Raw genomic sequence first — 22,583 nt, forward strand, 5'->3', positions numbered from 1 at the left:
TGGTGATATATATTTATATGTACGTGGGGAAGAGAGGCTGTAACCGCAGTACCTGGGAGATCATTGGGGAGGCCTCATCCAGCAGTGGGGAGACACGGGCTGAAGGTGGGATATATATTTATATGTACGTGGAGAAGAGAGGCTGTAACCGCAGTACCTGGGAGATCATTGGGGAGGCTTCATCCAGCAGTGGGGAGACACGGGCTGAAGATGATATATACAGCCCAGTTACAATAAATCACACAGTCTGATATATTCTTGAAGCAATTTATTTATAAATTTCGAAGGATACAAAATAAGATTGAAATTCCAGCATAATGATAGGGGGGGGGGTGGCGTATTTTTAGAGTAAGAGAAATATACTTTGTATACAGGTATGCATGTGTAGACCCGGGGAAGGGGTGATAAAAGAACGGGAGGTGTGCAATGGACGGGGGAGAGACAGGGAAATGAGGGTGGAGGGAAAGAAGACAGGAGGGGAGGAGAGAGAGGGGAAGGAGGGCGGATGATAAGTATAATGGGAGGAGAGGGGAGAAGGAGGGAGATTTAGAGAAGGACAGAGGGGGGAGAGAAATGACAGAGGGAGAAAGAAGTACAATTAAATCGGAGGGTAGGGAGATAGTTGGGGGGAGGGGGGGTGGAAGAGTTGGGAGATAGTTGGGGGGGAGGGGGGGTGGAAGAGTTGGGAGATAGTTGGGGGGGAGGGGGGGTGGAAGAGTTGGGAGATAGTTGGGGGGGAGGGGGGGTGGAAGAGTAGGGAGATAGTTGGGGGGAGGGGGGGTGGAAGAGTTGGGAGATAGTTGGGGGGGAGGGGGGGTGGAAGAGTAGGGAGATAGTTGGGGGGAGGGAGGGTGGGAGAGTAGGGAGATAGTTGGGGGGAGGGGGGGTGGTAGAGTAGGGAGATAGTTGGGGGGAGGGGGGTGGGAGAGTAGGGAGATAGTTGGGGGGAGGGGGGTGGAAGAGTAGGGAGATAATTGGGGGAGAGGGGGGGTGGGAGAGTAGGGAGATAGTTGGGGGGGAGGGGGGGTGGAAGAGTAGGGAGATAGTTGGGGGGAGGGGGGGTGGGAGAGTAGGGAGATAGTTGGGGGGGAGGGGGGGTGGGAGAGTAGGGAGATAGTTGGGGGAGAGGGGGGGTGGGAGAGTAGGGTGAAGTTTTTATACAGTTTAGCACCAGAAAAATTAGGGGGGAAAAAAATAAATAAAAAGGAGTATTAAATTGAACCTCACTGTGATAGAGTGATGCCGAGTATGACGGAACGGCATCGTTACACCGAGACGATGATGGCGAATACCCGACACGTGGAAACTGAAAAAAACGCGACAACTCCAGTCCTCAAGGGCCCCCAACAGGTCGGGTTTTAAGGATATCCCTGCTTCAGCACAGGTAGCCAACCAGTCCCAGCTTCAGCACAGGTGGCTCAATCCAAGGCTTAGTCTCTGTCTGACTGAGCCACCTGTGCTGAAGCAGGGATATCCTGAAAACCTGACCTCCTAGAGGGCTGGAGTCGGCTGCCCCTGTCCTAGAGGTTTTTTTTACAGACCCAGAGACGTCTGAGGAAGAAAGGAGGGAAATAAGGCAAGTTTCACACCTAAAATAGAGAGAGGTGTGTGTGTGTGTGTGTGTGTGTGTGTGTATGTGTGTTATGGCAACAGAGTGTGTGTGTGTGTGTGTGTGTGTGTGTGTGTGTGTGGTGGTGTGGTGGTGTGGTGGTGTGGTGGTGGTGGTGGTGGTGGTGGTGTGGTGGTGGTGGTGGTGGTGTGTGTGTGTGTGTGGTGGTGTGGGTGTCTGGTGGTATGTGTGTGTGGGTGTCTGGTGGTGTGTGGGTGTCTGGTGGTGTGTGTGTGTGGTGGTGTGTGTGTGGTGGTGTGGGTGTGTGGTGGTGTGGGTGGGGTGGTGTGTGTGGGGTGGGGTGGTGTGTGTGTGTGGGGTGGTGTGTGTGTGTGGGGTGGTGTGTGTGGTGGTGTGTGTGTGTGTGGTGGTGTGAGTGGTGGTGTGATACTATATTGCACACGTGTGCTGTATCTCCATGTCTGCAGACAGTGGGAGGTGTGTGAGTGGAGATAGTGTGTGAGTGAGGCTGTCCCTGTACACACACACACACACACACACGTGTGTATATATAAGGCTCGGGCAGGCAGACAGTGGGAGGTGTGTGAGTGGAGACACACACACACACACGTGTGTATATATAAGGCTCGGGCAGGCAGACAGTGGGAGGTGTGTGAGTGGAGACACACGTGTGTATATATAAGGCTCGGGCAGGCAGACAGTGGGAGGTGTGTGAGTGGAGACACACGTGTGTATATATAAGGCTCGGGCAGGCAGACAGTGGGAGGTGTGTGAGTGGAGACACACGTGTGTATATATAAGGCTCGGGCAGGCAGACAGTGGGAGGTGTGTGAGTGGAGACACACACACACACGTGTGTGTATATATAAGGCTCGGGCAGGCAGACAGTGGGAGGTGTGTGAGTGGAGACACACGTGTGTGTATATATAAGGCTCGGGCAGGCAGACAGTGGGAGGTGTGTGAGTGGAGACACACACACACACGTGTGTGTATATATAAGGCTCGGGCAGGCAGACAGTGGGAGGTGTGTGAGTGGAGACACACGTGTGTGTATATATAAGGCTCGGGCAGGCAGACAGTGGGAGGTGTGTGAGTGGAGACACACGTGTGTGTATATATAAGGCTCGGGCAGGCAGACAGTGGGAGATGTGTGAGTGGAGACACACACACACACGTGTGTGTATATATAAGGCTCGGGCAGGCAGACAGTGGGAGGTGTGTGAGTGGAGACACACACACACACGTGTGTGTATATATAAGGCTCGGGCAGGCAGACAGTGGGAGGTGTGTGAGTGGAGACACACACACACACACGTGTGTGTATATATAAGGCTCGGGCAGGCAGACAGTGGGAGGTGTGTGAGTGGAGACACACACACACGGAGCAGGCGGTCAGGCTACAGCCGGCGGTTGATCAGCACGGAGCAGGCGGTCAGGCTACAGCCGGCGGTTGATCAGCACGGAGCAGGCGGTCAGGCTACAGCCGGCGGTTGATCAGCACGGAGCAGGCGGTCAGGCTGCCGCCCACTTTAGCCATCTCCCCGCAGGCGGCCGGCACCAGCGTGTAATCCGCCAGCTTCTGGAAGACCTGGGAGGAGGAGGTGGTACATAATGATGCCGAGTATCTACAAAAACGGATAATCCACACGCCGCGCTGTATAATGATGCAGAGTATCTATACAGCGATAATGATCACGCCGCGCTGTATAATGATCCGGAGTATGTATACGCGGATGACGAGCACGCCGCGCTGTATAATGACGCCGAGTATCTATACGCGGATGACGAGCACGCCGCGCTGTATAATGACGCCGAGTATCTATACGCGGATGACGAGCACGCCGCGCTGTATAATGATCCGGAGTATGTATACGCGGATGAGCACGCCGCGCTGTATAATGACGCAGAGTATCTATACGCGGATGACGAGCACGCCGCGCTGTATAATGATCCGGAGTATCTATACGCGGATGACGAGCACGCCGCGCTGTATAATGATCCGGAGTATCTATACGCGGATGACGAGCACGCCGCGCTGTATAATGACGCAGAGTATCTATACGCGGATGACGAGCACGCCGCGCTGTATAATGATCCGGAGTATCTATACGCGGATGAGCGCGCCGCGCTGTATAATGACGCAGAGTATGTATACGCGGATGACGAGCACGCCGCGCTGTATAATGATCCGGAGTATGTATACGCGGATGACGAGCACGCCGCGCTGTATAATGATCCGGAGTATCTATACGCGGACGAGCACGCCGCGCTGTATAATGACGCCGAGTATGTATACGCGGATGAGCACGCCGCGCTGTATGACGACGCAGAGTATGTATACGCGGATGACGAGCACGCCGCGCTGTATAATGATCCGGAGTATCTATACGCGGATGACGAGCACGCCGCGCTGTATAATGACGCAGAGTATGTATACGCGGATGACGAGCACGCCGCGCTGTATAATGACGCAGAGTATGTATACGCGGATGACGAGCACGCCGCGCTGTATAATGATCCGGAGTATGTATACGCGGATGACGAGCACGCCGCGCTGTATGACGACGCAGAGTATGTATACGCGGATGACGAGCACGCCGCGCTGTATAATGATACGGAGTATCTATACGCGGATGACGAGCACGCCGCGCTGTATAATGATCCGGAGTATCTATACGCGGATGACGAGCACGCTGCGCTGTATGACGACGCAGAGTATGTATACGCGGATGACGAGCACGCCGCGCTGTATAATGATACGGAGTATCTATACGCGGATGACGAGCACGCCGCGCTGTATAATGATCCGGAGTATCTATACGCGGATGAGCACGCCGCGCTGTATAATGATCCGGAGTATCTATACGCGGATGACGAGCACGCCGCGCTGTATAATGATACGGAGTATCTATACGCGGATGACGAGCACGCCGCGCTGTATGACGCAGAGTATGTATACGCGGATGACGAGCACGCCGCGCTGTATAATGATCCGGAGTATCTATACGCGGATGAGCACGCCGCGCTGTATAATGATCCGGAGTATCTATACGCGGATGACGAGCACGCCGCGCTGTATAATGATACGGAGTATCTATACGCGGATGACGAGCACGCCGCGCTGTATGACGCAGAGTATGTATACGCGGATGACGAGCACGCCGCGCTGTATAATGATCCGGAGTATCTATACGCGGATGAGCACGCCGCGCTGTATAATGATCCGGAGTATCTATACGCGGATGACGAGCACGCCGCGCTGTATAATGACGCCGAATATCTATACGCGGATGACGAGCACGCCGCGCTGTATAATGATCCGGAGTATCTATACGCGGATGACGAGCACGCCGCGCTGTATAATGACGCCGAGTATCTATACGCGGATGACGAGCACGCCGCGCTGTATAATGATCCGGAGTATGTATACGCGGATGATGAGCACGCCGCGCTGTATAATGATCCGGAGTATGTATACGCGGATGAGCACGCCGCGCTGTATAATGACGCCGAATATCTATACGCGGATGACGAGCACGCCGCGCTGTATAATGATCCGGAGTATCTATACGCGGATGACGAGCACGCCGCGCTGTATAATGACGCCGAATATCTATACGCGGATGATGAGCACGCCGCGCTGTATAATGATCCGGAGTATCTATACGCGGATGACGAGCACGCCGCGCTGTATGACGACGCAGAGTATGTATACGCGGATGACGAGCACGCCGCGCTGTATAATGATCCGGAGTATCTATACGCGGATGAGCACGCCGCGCTGTATAATGATCCGGAGTATCTATACGCGGATGAGCACGCCGCGCTGTATAATGATCCGGAGTATCTATACGCGGATGACGAGCACGCCGCGCTGTATAATGACGCCGAGTATCTATACGCGGATGACGAGCACGCCGCTCTGTATAATGATCCGGAGTATCTATACGCGGATGAGCACGCCGCGCTGTATAATGATCCGGAGTATCTATACGCGGACGAGCACGCCGCGCTGTATAATGACGCAGAGTATGTATACGCGGATGACGAGCACGCCGCGCTGTATGACGACGCAGAGTATGTATACGCGGATGACGAGCACGCCGCGCTGTATAATGATCCGGAGTATCTATACGCGGATGAGCACGCCGCGCTGTATAATGATCCGGAGTATCTATACGCGGACGAGCACGCCGCGCTGTATGACGACGCAGAGTATGTATACGCGGATGACGAGCACGCCGCGCTGTATAATGATCCGGAGTATCTATACGCGGATGACGAGCACGCCGCGCTGTATAATGACGCAGAGTATGTATACGCGGATGACGAGCACGCCGCGCTGTATAATGACGCAGAGTATCTATACGCGGATGACGAGCACGCCGCGCTGTATAATGACGCAGAGTATGTATACGCGGATGACGAGCACGCCGCTCTGTATAATGACGCAGAGTATGTATACGCGGATGACGAGCACGCCGCGCTGTATAATGATCCGGAGTATCTATACGCGGATGACGAGCACGCCGCGCTGTATAATGATCCGGAGTATCTATACGCGGATGACGAGCACGCCGCGCTGTATGACGCAGAGTATGTATACGCGGATGACGAGCACGCCGCGCTGTATAATGATCCGGAGTATCTATACGCGGATGACGAGCACGCCGCGCTGTATAATGACGCCGAGTATCTATACGCGGATGACGAGCACGCCGCGCTGTATAATGATCCGGAGTATGTATACGCGGATGATGAGCACGCCGCGCTGTATAATGATCCGGAGTATGTATACGCGGATGACGAGCACGCCGCGCTGTATAATGACGCAGAGTATGTATACGCGGATGAGCACGCCGCGCTGTATAATGATCCGGAGTATCTATACGCGGATGAGCACGCCGCGCTGTATAATGATCCGGAGTATCTATACGCGGATGAGCACGCCGCGCTGTATAATGATCCGGAGTATGTATACGCGGATGACGAGCACGCCGCGCTGTATAATGATCCGGAGTATGTATACGCGGATGAGCACGCCGCGCTGTATAATGATCCGGAGTATCTATACGCGGATGACGAGCACGCCGCGCTGTATAATGACGCAGAGTATGTATACGCGGATGACGAGCACGCCGCGCTGTATAATGATCCGGAGTATGTATACGCGGATGACGAGCACGCCGCGCTGTATGACGACGCAGAGTATCTATACGCGGATGACGAGCACGCCGCGCTGTATGACGACGCAGAGTATGTATACGCAAATGACGAGCACGCCGCGCTGTATAATGATACGGAGTATCTATACGCGGATGACGAGCACGCCGCGCTGTATGACGCAGAGTATGTATACGCGGATGACGAGCACGCCGCGCTGTATAATGATCCGGAGTATCTATACGCGGACGAGCACGCCGCGCTGTATAATGACGCCGAATATCTATACGCAAATGACGAGCACGCCGCGCTGTATAATGATCCGGAGTATCTATACGCGGATGACGAGCACGCCGCGCTGTATAATGATCCGGAGTATCTATACGCGGATGACGAGCACGCCGCGCTGTATAATGATCCGGAGTATCTATACGCGGATGACGAGCACGCCGCGCTGTATAATGATCCGGAGTATCTATACGCGGATGACGAGCACGCCGCGCTGTATAATGATCCGGAGTATCTATACGCGGATGACGAGCACGCCGCGCTGTATAATGACGCCGAGTATCTATACGCGGATGACGAGCACGCCGCGCTGTATAATGATCCGGAGTATCTATACGCGGATGACGAGCACGCCGCGCTGTATAATGATCCGGAGTATCTATACGCGGATGACGAGCACGCCGCGCTGTATAATGACGCCGAGTATCTATACGCGGATGACGAGCACGCCGCGCTGTATAATGATCCGGAGTATCTATACGCGGATGACGAGCACGCCGCGCTGTATAATGATCCGGAGTATGTATACGCGGATGACGAGCACGCCGCGCTGTATAATGATCCGGAGTATCTATACGCGGATGACGAGCACGCCGCGCTGTATAATGACGCAGAGTATCTATACGCGGATGACGAGCACGCCGCGCTGTATAATGATCCGGAGTATGTATACGCGGATGACGAGCACGCCGCGCTGTATAATGATCCGGAGTATCTATACGCGGATGACAAGCACGCCGCGCTGTATAATGATCCGGAGAATCTATACGCGGATGAGCACGCCGCGCTGTATAATGATCCGGAGTATGTATACGCGGATGACGAGCACGCCGCGCTGTATAATGACGCAGAGTATGTATACGCGGATGACGAGCACGCCGCGCTGTATAATGATCCGGAGTATCTATACGCGGATGACGAGCACGCCGCGCTGTATAATGATCCGGAGTATGTATACGCGGATGAGCACGCCACGCTGTATAATGACGCCGAGTATCTATACGCGGATGACGAGCACGCCGCGCTGTATAATGATCCGGAGTATCTATACGCGGATGACGAGCACGCCGCGCTGTATAATGACGCAGAGTATGTATACGCGGATGACGAGCACGCCGCGCTGTATAATGATCCGGAGTATGTATACGCGGATGAGCACGCCGCGCTGTATAATGATCCGGAGTATCTATACGCGGATGACGAGCACGCCGCGCTGTATAATGATCCGGAGTATGTATACGCGGATGAGCACGCCGCGCTGTATAATGATCCGGAGTATCTATACGCGGATGACAAGCACGCCGCGCTGTATAATGACGCCGAGTATCTATACGCGGATGACGAGCACGCCGCGCTGTATAATGATCCGGAGTATGTATACGCGGATGAGCACGCCGCGCTGTATAATGATCCGGAGTATGTATACGCGGATGAGCACGCCGCGCTGTATAATGATCCGGAGTATCTATACGCGGATGACGAGCACGCCGCGCTGTATAATGATCCGGAGTATGTATACGCGGATGACGAGCACGCCGCGCTGTATAATGATCCGGAGTATGTATACGCGGATGAGCACGCCGCGCTGTATAATGATCCGGAGTATCTATACGCGGATGACGAGCACGCCGCGCTGTATAATGACGCAGAGTATGTATACGCGGATGACGAGCACGCCGCGCTGTATAATGATCCGGAGTATCTATACGCGGATGACGAGCACGCCGCGCTGTATGACGACGCAGAGTATGTATACGCGGATGACGAGCACGCCGCGCTGTATAATGATACGGAGTATGTATACGCGGATGACGAGCACGCCGCGCTGTATGACGACGCAGAGTATGTATACGCGGATGACGAGCACGCCGCGCTGTATAATGATCCGGAGTATGTATACGCGGATGACGAGCACGCCGCGCTGTATAATGATCCGGAGTATGTATACGCGGATGAGCACGCCGCGCTGTATAATGATCCGGAGTATGTATACGCGGATGACGAGCACGCCGCGCTGTATAATGATACGGAGTATCTATACGCGGACGAGCACGCCGCGCTGTATAATGATCCGGAGTATCTATACGCGGATGACGAGCACGCCGCGCTGTATGACGACGCAGAGTATGTATACGCGGATGACGAGCACGCCGCTCTGTATAATGATCCGGAGTATGTATACGCGGATGACGAGCACGCCGCGCTGTATAATGACGCAGAGTATGTATACGCGGATGACGAGCACGCCGCGCTGTATAATGATCCGGAGTATGTATACGCGGATGAGCACGCCGCGCTGTATAATGATCCGGAGTATGTATACGCGGATGACGAGCACGCCGCGCTGTATAATGACGCCGAGTATCTATACGCGGATGACGAGCACGCCGCGCTGTATAATGATCCGGAGTATGTATACGCGGATGACGAGCACGCCGCGCTGTATAATGACGCCGAGTATCTATACGCGGATGACGAGCACGCCGCGCTGTATAATGATCCGGAGTATCTATACGCGGATGAGCACGCCGCGCTGTATAATGATCCGGAGTATCTATACGCGGATGAGCACGCCGCGCTGTATAATGACGCAGAGTATGTATACGCGGATGAGCACGCCGCGCTGTATAATGATCCGGAGTATCTATACGCGGATGAGCACGCCGCGCTGTATAATGATCCGGAGTATCTATACGCGGATGAGCACGCCGCGCTGTATAATGACGCAGAGTATGTATACGCGGATGACGAGCACGCCGCGCTGTATAATGATCCGGAGTATGTATACGCGGATGACGAGCACGCCGCGCTGTATGACGACGCAGAGTATGTATACGCGGATGACGAGCACGCCGCGCTGTATAATGATCCGGAGTATGTATACGCGGATGACGAGCACGCCGCGCTGTATAATGACGCCGAGTATCTATACGCGGATGACGAGCACGCCGCGCTGTATAATGATCCGGAGTATCTATACGCGGATGACGAGCACGCCGCGCTGTATAATGATACGGAGTATCTATACGCGGATGAGCACGCCGCGCTGTATGACGACGCAGAGTATGTATACGCGGATGACGAGCACGCCGCGCTGTATAATGATCCGGAGTATGTATACGCGGATGACGAGCACGCCGCGCTGTATAATGACGCCGAGTATCTATACGCGGATGACGAGCACGCCGCGCTGTATAATGATCCGGAGTATCTATACGCGGATGACGAGCACGCCGCGCTGTATAATGATCCGGAGTATCTATACGCGGACGAGCACGCCGCGCTGTATAATGATCCGGAGTATGTATACGCGGATGAGCACGCCGCGCTGTATAATGATCCGGAGTATGTATACGCGGATGAGCACGCCGCGCTGTATAATGATCCGGAGTATCTATACGCGGATGACGAGCACGCCGCGCTGTATAATGATCCGGAGTATCTATACGCGGATGACGAGCACGCCGCGCTGTATGACGACGCAGAGTATGTATACGCGGATGACGAGCACGCCGCGCTGTATAATGATCCGGAGTATCTATACGCGGATGAGCACGCCGCGCTGTATAATGACGCAGAGTATGTATACGCGGATGACGAGCACGCCGCGCTGTATAATGATCCGGAGTATCTATACGCGGATGAGCACGCCGCGCTGTATAATGACGCAGAGTATGTATACGCGGATGACGAGCACGCCGCGCTGTATAATGACGCAGAGTATGTATACGCGGATGACGAGCACGCCGCGCTGTATAATGATCCGGAGTATGTATACGCGGATGACGAGCACGCCGCGCTGTATAATGATCCGGAGTATCTATACGCGGATGACGAGCACGCCGCGCTGTATGACGACGCAGAGTATGTATACGCGGATGACGAGCACGCCGCGCTGTATAATGACGCCGAATATCTATACGCGGATGACGAGCACGCCGCGCTGTATGACGACGCAGAGTATGTATACGCGGATGACGAGCACGCCGCGCTGTATAATGACGCAGAGTATCTATACGCGGATGACGAGCACGCCGCGCTGTATGACGACGCAGAGTATGTATACGCGGATGACGAGCACGCCGCGCTGTATGACGACGCAGAGTATGTATACGCGGATGACGAGCACGCCGCGCTGTATAATGACGCAGAGTATGTATACGCGGATGACGAGCACGCCGCGCTGTATGACGACGCAGAGTATGTATACGCGGATGACGAGCACGCCGCGCTGTATAATGACGCCGAGTATGTATACGCGGATGACGAGCACGCCGCGCTGTATGACGACGCAGAGTATCACCGTGAGAATACCTGCACGCTGTCGGGGTACTCGTCCGCACTGCGATGGACGAGGACGTTGGTCTTGGGCCCGACGCGGGCGTAGATACAGTTAGCGGCCGCGTCATCGGGAACCGTGAGGGTCTCGTAGTGATAATCTGTCAGCTGCTCCATCATCTGGGAACAGAGGGGGGTCTTATACAGGGGTGTTCTTATACAGGGGTCCCCCCATAGGAAGGGGCACATCTGGGTTCTGAGGAGATGTTCTTATAAGGGGGTGTTCTTATAACAGGGGTTCCCCCCATAGGAAGGGACACGTCAGGGCTGTGAGGAGATGTTCTTATAAGGGGGGTGTTCTTATAACGGGTTCCCCCATAGGATGGGGCACGTCAGGGCTGTGAGGGGATGTTCTTATAAGGGGGGTGTTCTTATAACAGGGGTTCCCCCCATAGGAAGGGGCACGTCAGGGCTGTGAGGAGATGTTCTTATAAGGGGGGTGTTCTTATAACGGGGGATCCCCCCATAGGAAGGGGCACGTCAGGGCTGTGAGGGGATATTCTTATAAGGGGGGTGTTCTTATAACAGGGGTTCACCCCATAGGAAGGGGCACGTTAGGCTCTGAGGAGATGTTCTTATAAGGGGGGTGTTCTTATAACAGGGGATCCCCCCATAGGAAGGGGCACGTCAGGGCTGTGTGGAGATGTTCTTATAAGGGGGGGGGTGTTCTTATAACAGGGGTTCCCCCCATAGGAAGGGGCACGTCAGGGCTGTGAGGAGATGTTCTTATAAGGGGGGTGTTCTTATAACAGGGGTTCCCCCCATAGGAAGGGGCACGTCAGGGCTGTGAGGGGATATTCTTATAAGGGGGGTGTTCTTATAACAGGGGTTCCCCCCATAGGAAGGGGCACGTCAGGGCTGTGAGGAGATGTTCTTATAAGGGGGGTGTTCTTATAACAGGGGTCCCCCCCATAGGAAGGGGCACGTCAGGGCTGTGAGGGGATATTCTTATAAGGGGGGTGTTCTTATAACAGGGGATCCCCCCATAGGAAGGGGCACGTCAGGGCTGTGAGGAGATGTTCTTATAAGGGGGGTGTTCTTATTACAGGGGATCCCCCCATAGGAAGGGGCACGTCAGGGCTGTGAGGAGATGTTCTTATAAGGGGGGTGTTCTTATAACGGGGGATCCCCCCATAGGAAGGGGCACGTCAGGGCTGTGAGGGGATATTCTTATAAGGGGGGTGTTCTTATAACAGGGGATCACCCCATAGGAAGGGTCACGTCAGGCTGTGAGGAGATGTTCTTATAAGGGGGGTGTTCTTATAACAGGGGTTCACCCCATAGGAAGGGGCACGTCAGGGCTGTGAGGGGATGTTCTTATAAGGGGGGTGTTCTTATAACAGGGGTTCCCCCCATAGGAAGGGGCACGTTAGGCTCTGAGGAGATGTTCTTATAAGGGGGGTGTTCTTATAACAGGGGATCCCCCCATAGGAAGGGGCACGTCAGGGCTGTGAGGAGGTGTTCTTATAAGGGGGGTGTTCTTATAACAGGGGTTCCCCCCATAGGAAGGGGCACGTTAGGCTCTGAGGAGATGTTCTTATAAGGGGGGTGTTCTTATAACAGGGGATCCCCCCATAGGAAGGGGCACGTCAGGGCTGTGTGGAGATGTTCTTATAAGGGGGGGGTGTTCTTATAACAGGGGTTCCCCCCATAGGAAGGGGCACGTCAGGGCTGTGAGGAGATGTTCTTATAAGGGGGGTGTTCTTATAACAGGGGTTCCCCCCATAGGAAGGGGCACGTCAGGGCTGTGAGGGGATATTCTTATAAGGGGGGTGTTCTTATAACAGGGGTTCCCCCCATAGGAAGGGGCACGTCAGGGCTGTGAGGAGATGTTCTTATAAGGGGGGTGTTCTTATAACAGGGGTCCCCCCCATAGGAAGGGGCACGTCAGGGCTGTGAGGGGATATTCTTATAAGGGGGGTGTTCTTATAACAGGGGATCCCCCCATAGGAAGGGGCACGTCAGGGCTGTGAGGAGATGTTCTTATAAGGGGGGTGTTCTTATAACGGGGGATCCCCCCATAGGAAGGGGCACGTCAGGGCTGTGAGGGGATATTCTTATAAGGGGGGTGTTCTTATAACAGGGGTCCCCCCATAGGAAGGGGCACGTCAGGGCTGTGAGGAGATGTTCTTATAAGGGGGTGTTCTTATAACAGGGGTTCCCTCCATAGGAAGGGGCACATCTGGGCTCTGAGGAGGTGTTCTTATAAGGGGGGTGTTCTTATAACAGGGGATCCCCCCCATAGGAAGGGGCACGTCAGGGCTGTGAGGAGATGTTCTTATAAGGGGGGTGTTCTTATAACAGGGGGTCTCACCTTCAGTGCGTGCCTGGCGGTGTCGCTGCTCCCTATAACGATGGTCTCGGGGCCCCCCATACTGCAGAAACTCTTTAGGTGGAAATCACCGGATACTGGAACAGTGGAAACGACGTAATCCTAAAGAGAGTGTAGTGTCAGCGTAGGAACAGCAGAGAGTGCTGCAGGGCAGGATGGAGGTGCAGTAACAGAGCTGTGAGTGTGTGTGTAGGGGGGCAGTACAGGAATAGCAGAGAGGGCTGCAGGGCAGGATGGAGGTGCAGTAACAGAGCTGTGTGTGTGTGTGTGGGGTGGGTCAGTACAGGAATAGCAGAGAGGGCTGCAGGGCAGGATGGAGTTGCAGTGACAGAGCTGTGTGTGTGTGGGGGGGGGAGGTCAGTACAGGAATAGCAGAGAGGGCTGCAGGGCAGGATGGGGGTGCAGTGACAGAGCTGTGTGTGTTTGGGGGGGTCAGTACAGGAATAGCAGAGAGGGCTGCAGGGCAGGATGGAGGTGCAGTGACAGAGCTGTGTGTGTGTGTGTGGGGTGGGTCAGTACAGGAATAGCAGAGAGGGCTGCAGGGCAGGATGGAGGTGCAGTGACAGAGCTGTGTGTGTTTGGGGGGGTCAGTACAGGAATAGCAGAGAGGGCTGCAGGGCAGGATGGAGGTGCAGTGACAGAGCTGTGTGTGGGGGGGCAGTACAGGAGTAGCAGAGAGGGCTGCAGGGCAGGGTGGAGGTGCAGTGACAGAGCTGTGTGTGGGGGGGGCAGTACAGGAGTAGCAGAGAGGGCTGCAGGGCAGGATGGAGGTGCAGTGACAGAGCTGTGTGTGTGTGTGTGTGGGGGTCAGTACAGGAATAGCAGAGAGGGCTGCAGGGCAGGATGGAGGTGCAGTGACAGAGCTGTGTGTGGGGGGGCAGTACAGGAGTAGCAGAGAGGGCTGCAGGGCAGGGTGGAGGTGCAGTGACAGAGCTGTGTTTGGGGGGGCAGTACAGGAGTAGCAGAGAGGGCTGCAGGGCAGGATGGAGGTGCAGTGACAGAGCTGTGTGTGTGTGGGGGGGTCAGTACATGAATAGAAGAGAGGGCTGCAGGGCAGGATGGAGGTGCAGTGACAGCTGTGTGTGTGGGGGGGGGGAGTAAGTACAGGAATAGTACAGAGGGCTGCAGGGCAGGATGGAGGTGTAGTGACAGAGCTGTGTGTGGGGGGAGGTGCAGTGACACAGGTGTGTGTGGGGGGGAGGTGCAGTGACAGAGCTGTGTGTGTGGGGGGGAGGTGCAGTGACAGAGCCGTGTGTGTGGGGGGGGAGGTGCAGTGACAGAGCTGTGTGTGTGTTGGGGGGGAGGTGCAGTGACACAGGTGTGTGTGGGGGGGGGAGGTGCAGTGACAGAGCTGTGTGTGTGTGGGGGGGGAGGTGCAGTGACAGAGCTGTGTGTGTGGGGGGGGCGGGAGGTGCAGTGACAGAGCTGGAGCAGTAGATGGCGCAGTACCTGGAAAGTCTCTGCTATCGCCTCTGCGCCTCTGTGATTGGTCCATTTGGAAATGCCCACAAAGATCTCTCGGCCTGTAATAGGGAGAGAGAGAGAGACTGCCTGGCACCTCTAGGACAGGCACAGGGGGGGACACCTCTAGGACAGGCACAGGGGGGGCACACAGGGGGGGGGCACACAGGGGCGCCAGGCACAGGGAGGGGGGGACACACAGGGGCGCCAGGCACAGGGAGGGGGGGCACACAGGGGCGCCAGGCACAGGGAGGGGGGGGCACACAGGGGCGCCAGGCACAGGGAGGGGGGGGCACACAGGGGCGCCAGGCACAGGGAGGGGGCACACAGGGCGCCAGGCACAGGGAGGGGGGGGCACACAGGGGCGCCAGGCAGAGGGGGGGGCACACAGGGCGCCAGGCACAGGGGTGGGGGCACACAGGGCGCCAGGCACAGGGGGGGACACACAGGGCGCCAGGCACAGGGGGGGGGCACACAGGGGCGCAAGGCACAGGGAGGGGGGGCACACAGGGGCACAAGGCACAGGGAGGGGGGGGGGCACACAGGGGCGCCAGACACAGGGAGGGGGGGCACACAGGGGCGCCAGACACAGGGAGGGGGGGCACACAGGGGCGCCAGGCACAGGGAGGGGGGGGCACACAGGGGCGCCAGGCACAGGGAGGGGGGGCACACAGGGGCGCCAGGCACAGGGATGGGGGGGGGGGCACACAGGGGCGCCAGGCACAGGGAGGGGGGGGCACACAGGGGCGCCAGGCACAGGGAGGGGGGGCGCCAGGCACAGGGGGGGGGCACCAGGCACAGGGAGGGGGGGGGCACACAGGGGCGCCAGGCACAGGGAGGGGGGGGGCACACAGGGGCGCCAGGCACAGGGAGGGGGCACACAGGGCGCCAGGCACAGGGGGGGGCACACAGGGCGCCAGGCACAGGGGGGGGCACACAGGGGCGCCAGGCACAGGGGGGGGCACACAGGGGCGCCAGGCACAGGGATGGGGGGGGCACACAGGGGCGCCAGGCACAGGGAGGGGGGGGGCACACAGGGGCGCCAGGCACAGGGAGGGGGGGCACACAGGGCGCCAGGCACAGGGGGGGGCACCAGGCACAGGGAGGGGGGGGGCACACAGGGGCGCCAGGCACAGGGAGGGGGGGGCACACAGGGGCGCCAGGCACAGGGAGGGGGGGGCACACAGGGGCGCCAGGCACAGGGGGGGGGCACACAGGGCGCCAGGCACAGGGGGGGGCACACAGGGCGCCAGGCACAGGGGGGGGCACACAGGGGCGCCAGGCACAGGGGGGGGCACACAGGGGCGCCAGGCACAGGGGGGGGCGCCAGGCACAGGGGGGGGCACACAGGGGCGCCAGGCACAGGGGGGGGCACACAGGGCGCAAGGCACAGGGAGGGGGGGGGCACACAAGGCACAGGGAGGGGGGGCACACAGGGGCGCCAGGCACAGGGAGGGGGGGCACACAGGGGCGCCAGGCACAGGGAGGGGGGGCGCCAGGCACAGGGAGGGGGGGCACACAGGGGCGCCAGGCACAGGGAGGGGGGGGGGCACACAGGGGCGCCAGGCACAGGGAGGGAGGGGCGCCAGGCACAGGGAGGGGGGGCACACAGGGGGGGCACACAGGGGCGCCAGGCACAGGGAGGGGGCACACAGGGGCGCCAGGCACAGGGAGGGGGGGCACACAGGGCACCAGGCACAGGGAGGGCACACAGGGCGCCAGGCACAGGGGGGGCACACAGGGCGCCAGGCACAGGGGGGGCACACAGGGCGCCAGGCACAGGGGGGGCACACAGGGCGCCAGGCACAGGGGGGGCACACAGGGCGCCAGGCACAGGGGGGGCACACAGGGCGCCAGGCACAGGGAGGGGGGGCACACAGGGCGCCAGGCACAGGGAGGGGGGCACACAGGGGCGCCAGGCACAGGGAGGGGGGGCACACAGGGGCGCCAGGCACAGGGAGGGGGGGCACACAGGGGCGCCAGGCACAGGGAGGGGGGGCACACAGGGCACCAGGCACAGGGAGGGGGGGCGCACAGGGGGGGGCACACAGGGCACCAGGCACAGGGGGGGGGCACACAGGGGCGCCAGGCACAGGGAGGGGGGGGCACACAGGGGCGCCAGGCACAGGGAGGGGGGGGCACACAGGGGCGCCAGGCACAGGGAGGGTGGGGCACACAGGGGCGCCAGGCACAGGGAGGGGGGGGGGCACACAGGGCGCCAGGCACAGGGAGGGGGGGCACACAGGGCGCCAGGCACAGGGAGGGGGGGCACACAGGGGCGCCAGGCACAGGGAGGGGGGGCACACAGGGGCGCCAGGCACAGGGAGGGGGGGCACACAGGGCACCAGGCACAGGGAGGGGGGGCGCACAGGGGGGGGCACACAGGGGCGCCAGGCACAGGGAGGGGGGGGCACACAGGGGCGCCAGGCACAGGGAGGGTGGGGCACACAGGGGCGCCAGGCACAGGGAGGGGGGGGGGCACACAGGGGTGCCAGGCACAGGGAGGGGGGGGGGGGGCACAGGGGCGCCAGGCACAGGGAGGGGGGGGCACACAGGGGCGCCAGGCACAGGGAGGGGGGGCACACAGGGGCGCCAGGCACAGGGAGGGGGGGGCACACAGGGGCGCCAGGCACAGGGAGGGGGGGGGCACACAGGGGCGCCAGGCACAGGGAGGGGGGGGGGGCACACAGGGGCGCCAGGCACAGGGAGGGGGGGGGCACACAGGGGCGCCAGGCACAGGGAGGGGGGGGGCACACAGGGGCGCCAGGCACAGGGAGGGGGGGGGCACACAGGGGCGCCAGGCACAGGGAGGGGGGGGGCACACAGGGGCGCCAGGCACAGGGAGGGGGGGGGCACACAGGGGCGCCAGGCACAGGGAGGGGGGGGGCACACAGGGGCGCCAGGCACAGGGAGGGGGGGGGCACACAGGGGCGCCAGGCACAGGGAGGGGGGGGGCACACAGGGGCGCCAGGCACAGGGAGGGGGGGGGCACACAGGGGCGCCAGGCACAGGGAGGGAGGGGCGTCAGGCACAGGGAGGGGGCACACAGGGGCGCCAGGCACAGGGAGGGGGGGGCACACAGGGGCGCCAGGCACAGGGAGGGGCACAGGGCGCCAGGCACAGGGGGGGGCACACAGGGCGCCAGGCACAGGGGGGGCACACAGGGCGCCAGGCACAGGGGGGGCACACAGGGCGCCAGGCACAGGGGGGGCACACAGGGCGCCAGGCACAGGGGGGGGCACACAGGGCGCCAGGCACAGGGGGGGCACACAGGGCGCCAGGCACAGGGGGGGCACACAGGGCGCCAGGCACAGGGGGGGCACACAGGGCGCCAGGCACAGGGGGGGCACACAGGGCGCCAGGCACAGGGGGGGGCACACAGGGCGCCAGGCACAGGGGGGGCACACAGGGCGCCAGGCACAGGGGGGGCACACAGGGCGCCAGGCACAGGGGGGGCACACAGGGCGCCAGGCACAGGGGGGGCACACAGGGCGCCAGGCACAGGGGGGGCACACAGGGCGCCAGGCACAGGGGGGGCACACAGGGCGCCAGGCACAGGGGGGGCACACAGGGCGCCAGGCACAGGGGGGGCACACAGGGCGCCAGGCACAGGGGGGGCACACAGGGCGCCAGGCACAGGGGGGGCACACAGGGCGCCAGGCACAGGGGGGGCACACAGGGCGCCAGGCACAGGGGGTGCACACAGGGCGCCAGGCACAGGGGGTGCACACAGGGCGCCAGGCACAGGGGGTGCACACAGGGCGCCAGGCACAGGGAGGGGGGGCACACAGGGCGCCAGGCACAGGGAGGGGGGGCACACAGGGCGCCAGGCACAGGGAGGGGGGGCACACAGGGGTGCCAGGCACAGGGAGGGGGGGCACACAGGGGCGCCAGGCACAGGGAGGGGGGGCACACAGGGGCGCCAGGCACAGGGAGGGGGGGCACACAGGGGCGCCAGGCACAGGGAGGGGGGGCACACAGGGGCGCCAGGCACAGGGAGGGGGGGCACACAGGGCACCAGGCACAGGGGGGGGCACACAGGGGCACCAGGCACAGGGGGGGGCACACAGGGGCGCCAGGCACAGGGAGGGGGGGGGCACACAGGGGTGCCAGGCACAGGGAGGGGGGGGCACACAGGGGCGCCAGGCACAGGGAGGGGGGGGGCACACAGGGGCGCCAGGCACAGGGAGGGGGGGGGCGCCAAGCACAGGGAGGGGGGGGGGCGCCAGGCACAGGGAGGGGGGGGGCGCCAGGCACAGGGAGGGGGGGGCACACAGGGGCGCCAGGCACAGGGAGGGGGGGGGGGGGGCACACAGGGGCGCCAGGCACAGGGAGGGGGGGGCACACAGGGGCGCCAGGCACAGGGAGGGGGGGGCGCACAGGGACGCCAGGCACAGGGGGGGAGCCAGGCACAGGGGGGGGGCACACAGGGCGCCAGGCACAGGGGGGGGCACACAGGGCGCCAGGCACAGGGGGGGGGGGCACACAGGGCGCCAGGCACAGGGGGGGCACACAGGGCGCCAGGCACAGGGGGGGGGGGGGCACAGGGGGGGGGGCACACAGGGGCGCCAGGCACAGGGGGGGGGGCACACAGGGGCGCCAGGCACAGGGAGGGGGGGGGCACACAGGGGCGCCAGGCACAGGGAGGGGAGGGCACACAGGGGCGCCAGGCACAGGGAGGGGGGGGGGCATCAGGGGCGCCAGGCACAGGGAGGGGGGGGCACACAGGGGCGCCAGGCACAGGGAGGGGGGGGGGGCACACAGGGGCGCCAGGCACAGGGAGGGGGGGGGGGGCACACAGGGCGCCAGGCACAGGGAGGGGGGGGGGGGCACACAGGGCCCCAGGCACAGGGAGGGGGGGCACACAGGGGCGCGCGCCAGGCACAGGGGGGGGGGCACAGGGGCGCCAGGCACAGGGGGGGGGCACACAGGGACGCCAGGCACAGGGGGGGGAGCCAGGCACAGGGGGGGGCACACAGGGGCGCCAGGCACAGGGGGGGGGGGCACACAGGGCGCCAGGCACAGGGGGGGGGGCACACAGGGCGCCTGGCACAGGGGGGGGGGGGGGCACACAAGGCGCCTGGCACAGGGGGGGGCACACAAGGCGCCTGGCACAGGGGGGGGCACACAAGGCGCCTGGCACAGGGGGGGGGCACACAGGGCGCCTGGCACCTCACTTACCTGTAAACAGGACGTCACTGGCATCCAGCGTGGCGCTCTCATCTGTCACTTCAATGACTCGGAGCTTCAACTCTTCAAATACCTTCCGCAGGTCTTCAACCTGGGGGGAGGCAGGGGGGGGGGAGGGTGTGCGGGGAAGGAGGGTGCGGGAAGGAGGGAATGGAGGGAATGGAGGGAAGGGAGTGGGCGAGAGAAAATAAAAACACAGATGGGATTTAATGGATATTTCAGAGACAGACGGCAGATTATTATGGAGCTAAAATGTAAAAAAGACTGAAATCATAATCCTGGGGGGGACGGGGGGAGAGAGAGAGATAACGGACGGGGGGGGGGAGAGAGAGATAACGGACGGGGGGGGGGGGAGAGAGAGATAACGGACGGGGGGGGGGGGAGAGAGAGATAACGGACGGGGGGGGGGGGAGAGAGAGAGATAACGGACGGGGGGGGGGAGAGAGATAACGGACCGGGGGGGGGGAGAGAGATAACGGACGGGGGGGGGGGGAGAGAGATAACGGACGGGGGGGGGGAGAGAGATAACGGACGGGGGGGGGGAGAGAGATAACGGACGGGGGGGGGAGAGAGATAACGGACGGGGGGGGGGGGGGAGAGAGATAACGGACGGGGGGGGGGGGGGGGAGATAACGGACGGGGGGGGGGAGAGAGATAACGGACGGGGGGGGGGAGAGAGATAACGGACGGGGGGGGGGGGGGGAGAGAGATACCGGACGGGGGGGGGGGGAGAGAGATACCGGACGGGGGGGGGGGAGAGAGATAACGGACGGGGGGGGGAGAGAGAGATAACGGACGGGGGGGGGGGGGAGAGAGATAACGGACGGGGGGGGGGAGAGAGAGATAACGGACGGGGGGGGGAGAGAGAGATAACGGACGGGGGGGGGGGAGAGAGAGATAACGGACGGGGGGGGGAGAGAGAGATAACGGACGGGGGGGGGAGAGAGAGATAACGGACGGGGGGGGAGAGAGATAACGGACGGGGGGGGGGGGAGAGAGAGATAACGGACGGGGGGGGAGAGAGAGATAACGGACGGGGGGAGAGAGATAACGGACGGGGGGGAGAGAGAGATAACGGACGGGGGGGGGAGAGAGAGATAACGGACGGGGGGGGGGAGAGAGAGATAACGGACGGGGGGGGGGAGAGAGAGATAACGGACGGGGGGGGGAGAGAGAGATAACGGACGGGGGGGGGAGAGAGAGATAACGGACGGGGGGGGGAGAGAGAGATAACGGACGGGGGGGGGAGAGAGATAACGGACGGGGGGGGGGAGAGAGATAACGGACGGGGGGGGGAGAGAGATAACGGACGGGGGGGGGAGAGAGAGATAACGGACGGGGGGGGGAGAGAGAGATAACGGACGGGGGGGGGAGAGAGAGATAACGGACGGGGGGGGGAGAGAGAGATAACGGACGGGGGGGGGGAGAGAGATAACGGACGGGGGGGGGGAGAGAGAGATAACGGACGGGGGGGGGGAGAGAGAGATAACGGACGGGGGGGGGAGAGAGAGATAACGGACGGGGGGGGGAGAGAGAACGGACGGGGGGGGGGAGAGAGATAACGGACGGGGGGGAGAGATAACGGACGGGGGGGGGGAGAGATAACGGACGGGGGGGGAGAGAGAGATAACGGACGGGGGGGGGAGAGAGATAACGGACGGGGGGGGGAGAGAGAGATAACGGACGGGGGGGGGAGAGAGATAACGGACGGGGGGGAGAGAGAGATAACGGACGGGGGAGAGAGAGAGATAACGGACGGGGGGGGGAGAGAGAGAGATAACGGACGGGGGGGGGAGAGAGAGAGATAACGGACGGGGGGGGGAGAGAGAGAGATAACGGACGGGGGGGGGGAGAGAGAGAGATAACGGACGGGGGGGGGGGGAGAGAGATAACGGACGGGGGGGGAGAGGTAACGGGGGGGGAGGTAACGGGGGGGGAGAGGTAACGGGGGGGGGGAGAGGTAACGGGGGGGGGAGGTAACGGGGGGGGGGAGAGGTAACGGGGGGGGGAGAGGTAACGGGGGGGGGGAGAGGTAACGGGGGGGGGGGAGAGGTAACGGGGGGGGGGAGAGGTAACGGGGGGGGGGGAGAGGTAACGGGGGGGGGGGAGAGGTAACGGGGGGGGAGAGGTAACGGGGGGGGAGAGGTAACGGGGGGGGGAGAGGTAACGGGGGGGGGGAGAGGTAACGGGGGGGGGAGAGGTAACGGGGGGGGGAGAGGTAACGGGGGGGGGGAGAGGTAA

The 22,583-nt window shown here is 61.3% G+C and overlaps 1 protein-coding gene across 3 annotated transcripts in view; it reads right to left on the minus strand.

The window, feature by feature from the left end:
• Positions 1 to 253: 253 nt before the first annotated feature.
• Positions 254 to 22,583, minus strand: part of LOC142483192 (putative hydrolase DDAH2) — a 33,171-nt gene continuing 10,841 nt past the window's right edge. For all 3 annotated transcript variants that reach the window (XM_075583255.1, XM_075583256.1, XM_075583254.1), the window contains 5 exons: positions 20,334 to 20,433; positions 15,141 to 15,214; positions 13,674 to 13,793; positions 11,336 to 11,479; positions 254 to 3,158 (listed from right to left, as the gene is read on the minus strand). In XM_075583255.1, coding sequence (XP_075439370.1) covers positions 3,048 to 3,158; positions 11,336 to 11,479; positions 13,674 to 13,793; positions 15,141 to 15,214; positions 20,334 to 20,433 — 549 coding nt within the window. In that variant the 3' untranslated portion in view covers positions 254 to 3,047. The remainder of the gene's footprint in view (positions 3,159 to 11,335; positions 11,480 to 13,673; positions 13,794 to 15,140; positions 15,215 to 20,333; positions 20,434 to 22,583) is intronic.

Source organism: Ascaphus truei, unplaced genomic scaffold (genome assembly GCF_040206685.1).
Source record: "Ascaphus truei isolate aAscTru1 unplaced genomic scaffold, aAscTru1.hap1 HAP1_SCAFFOLD_306, whole genome shotgun sequence".
Taxonomy (NCBI): domain Eukaryota; kingdom Metazoa; phylum Chordata; class Amphibia; order Anura; family Ascaphidae; genus Ascaphus; species Ascaphus truei.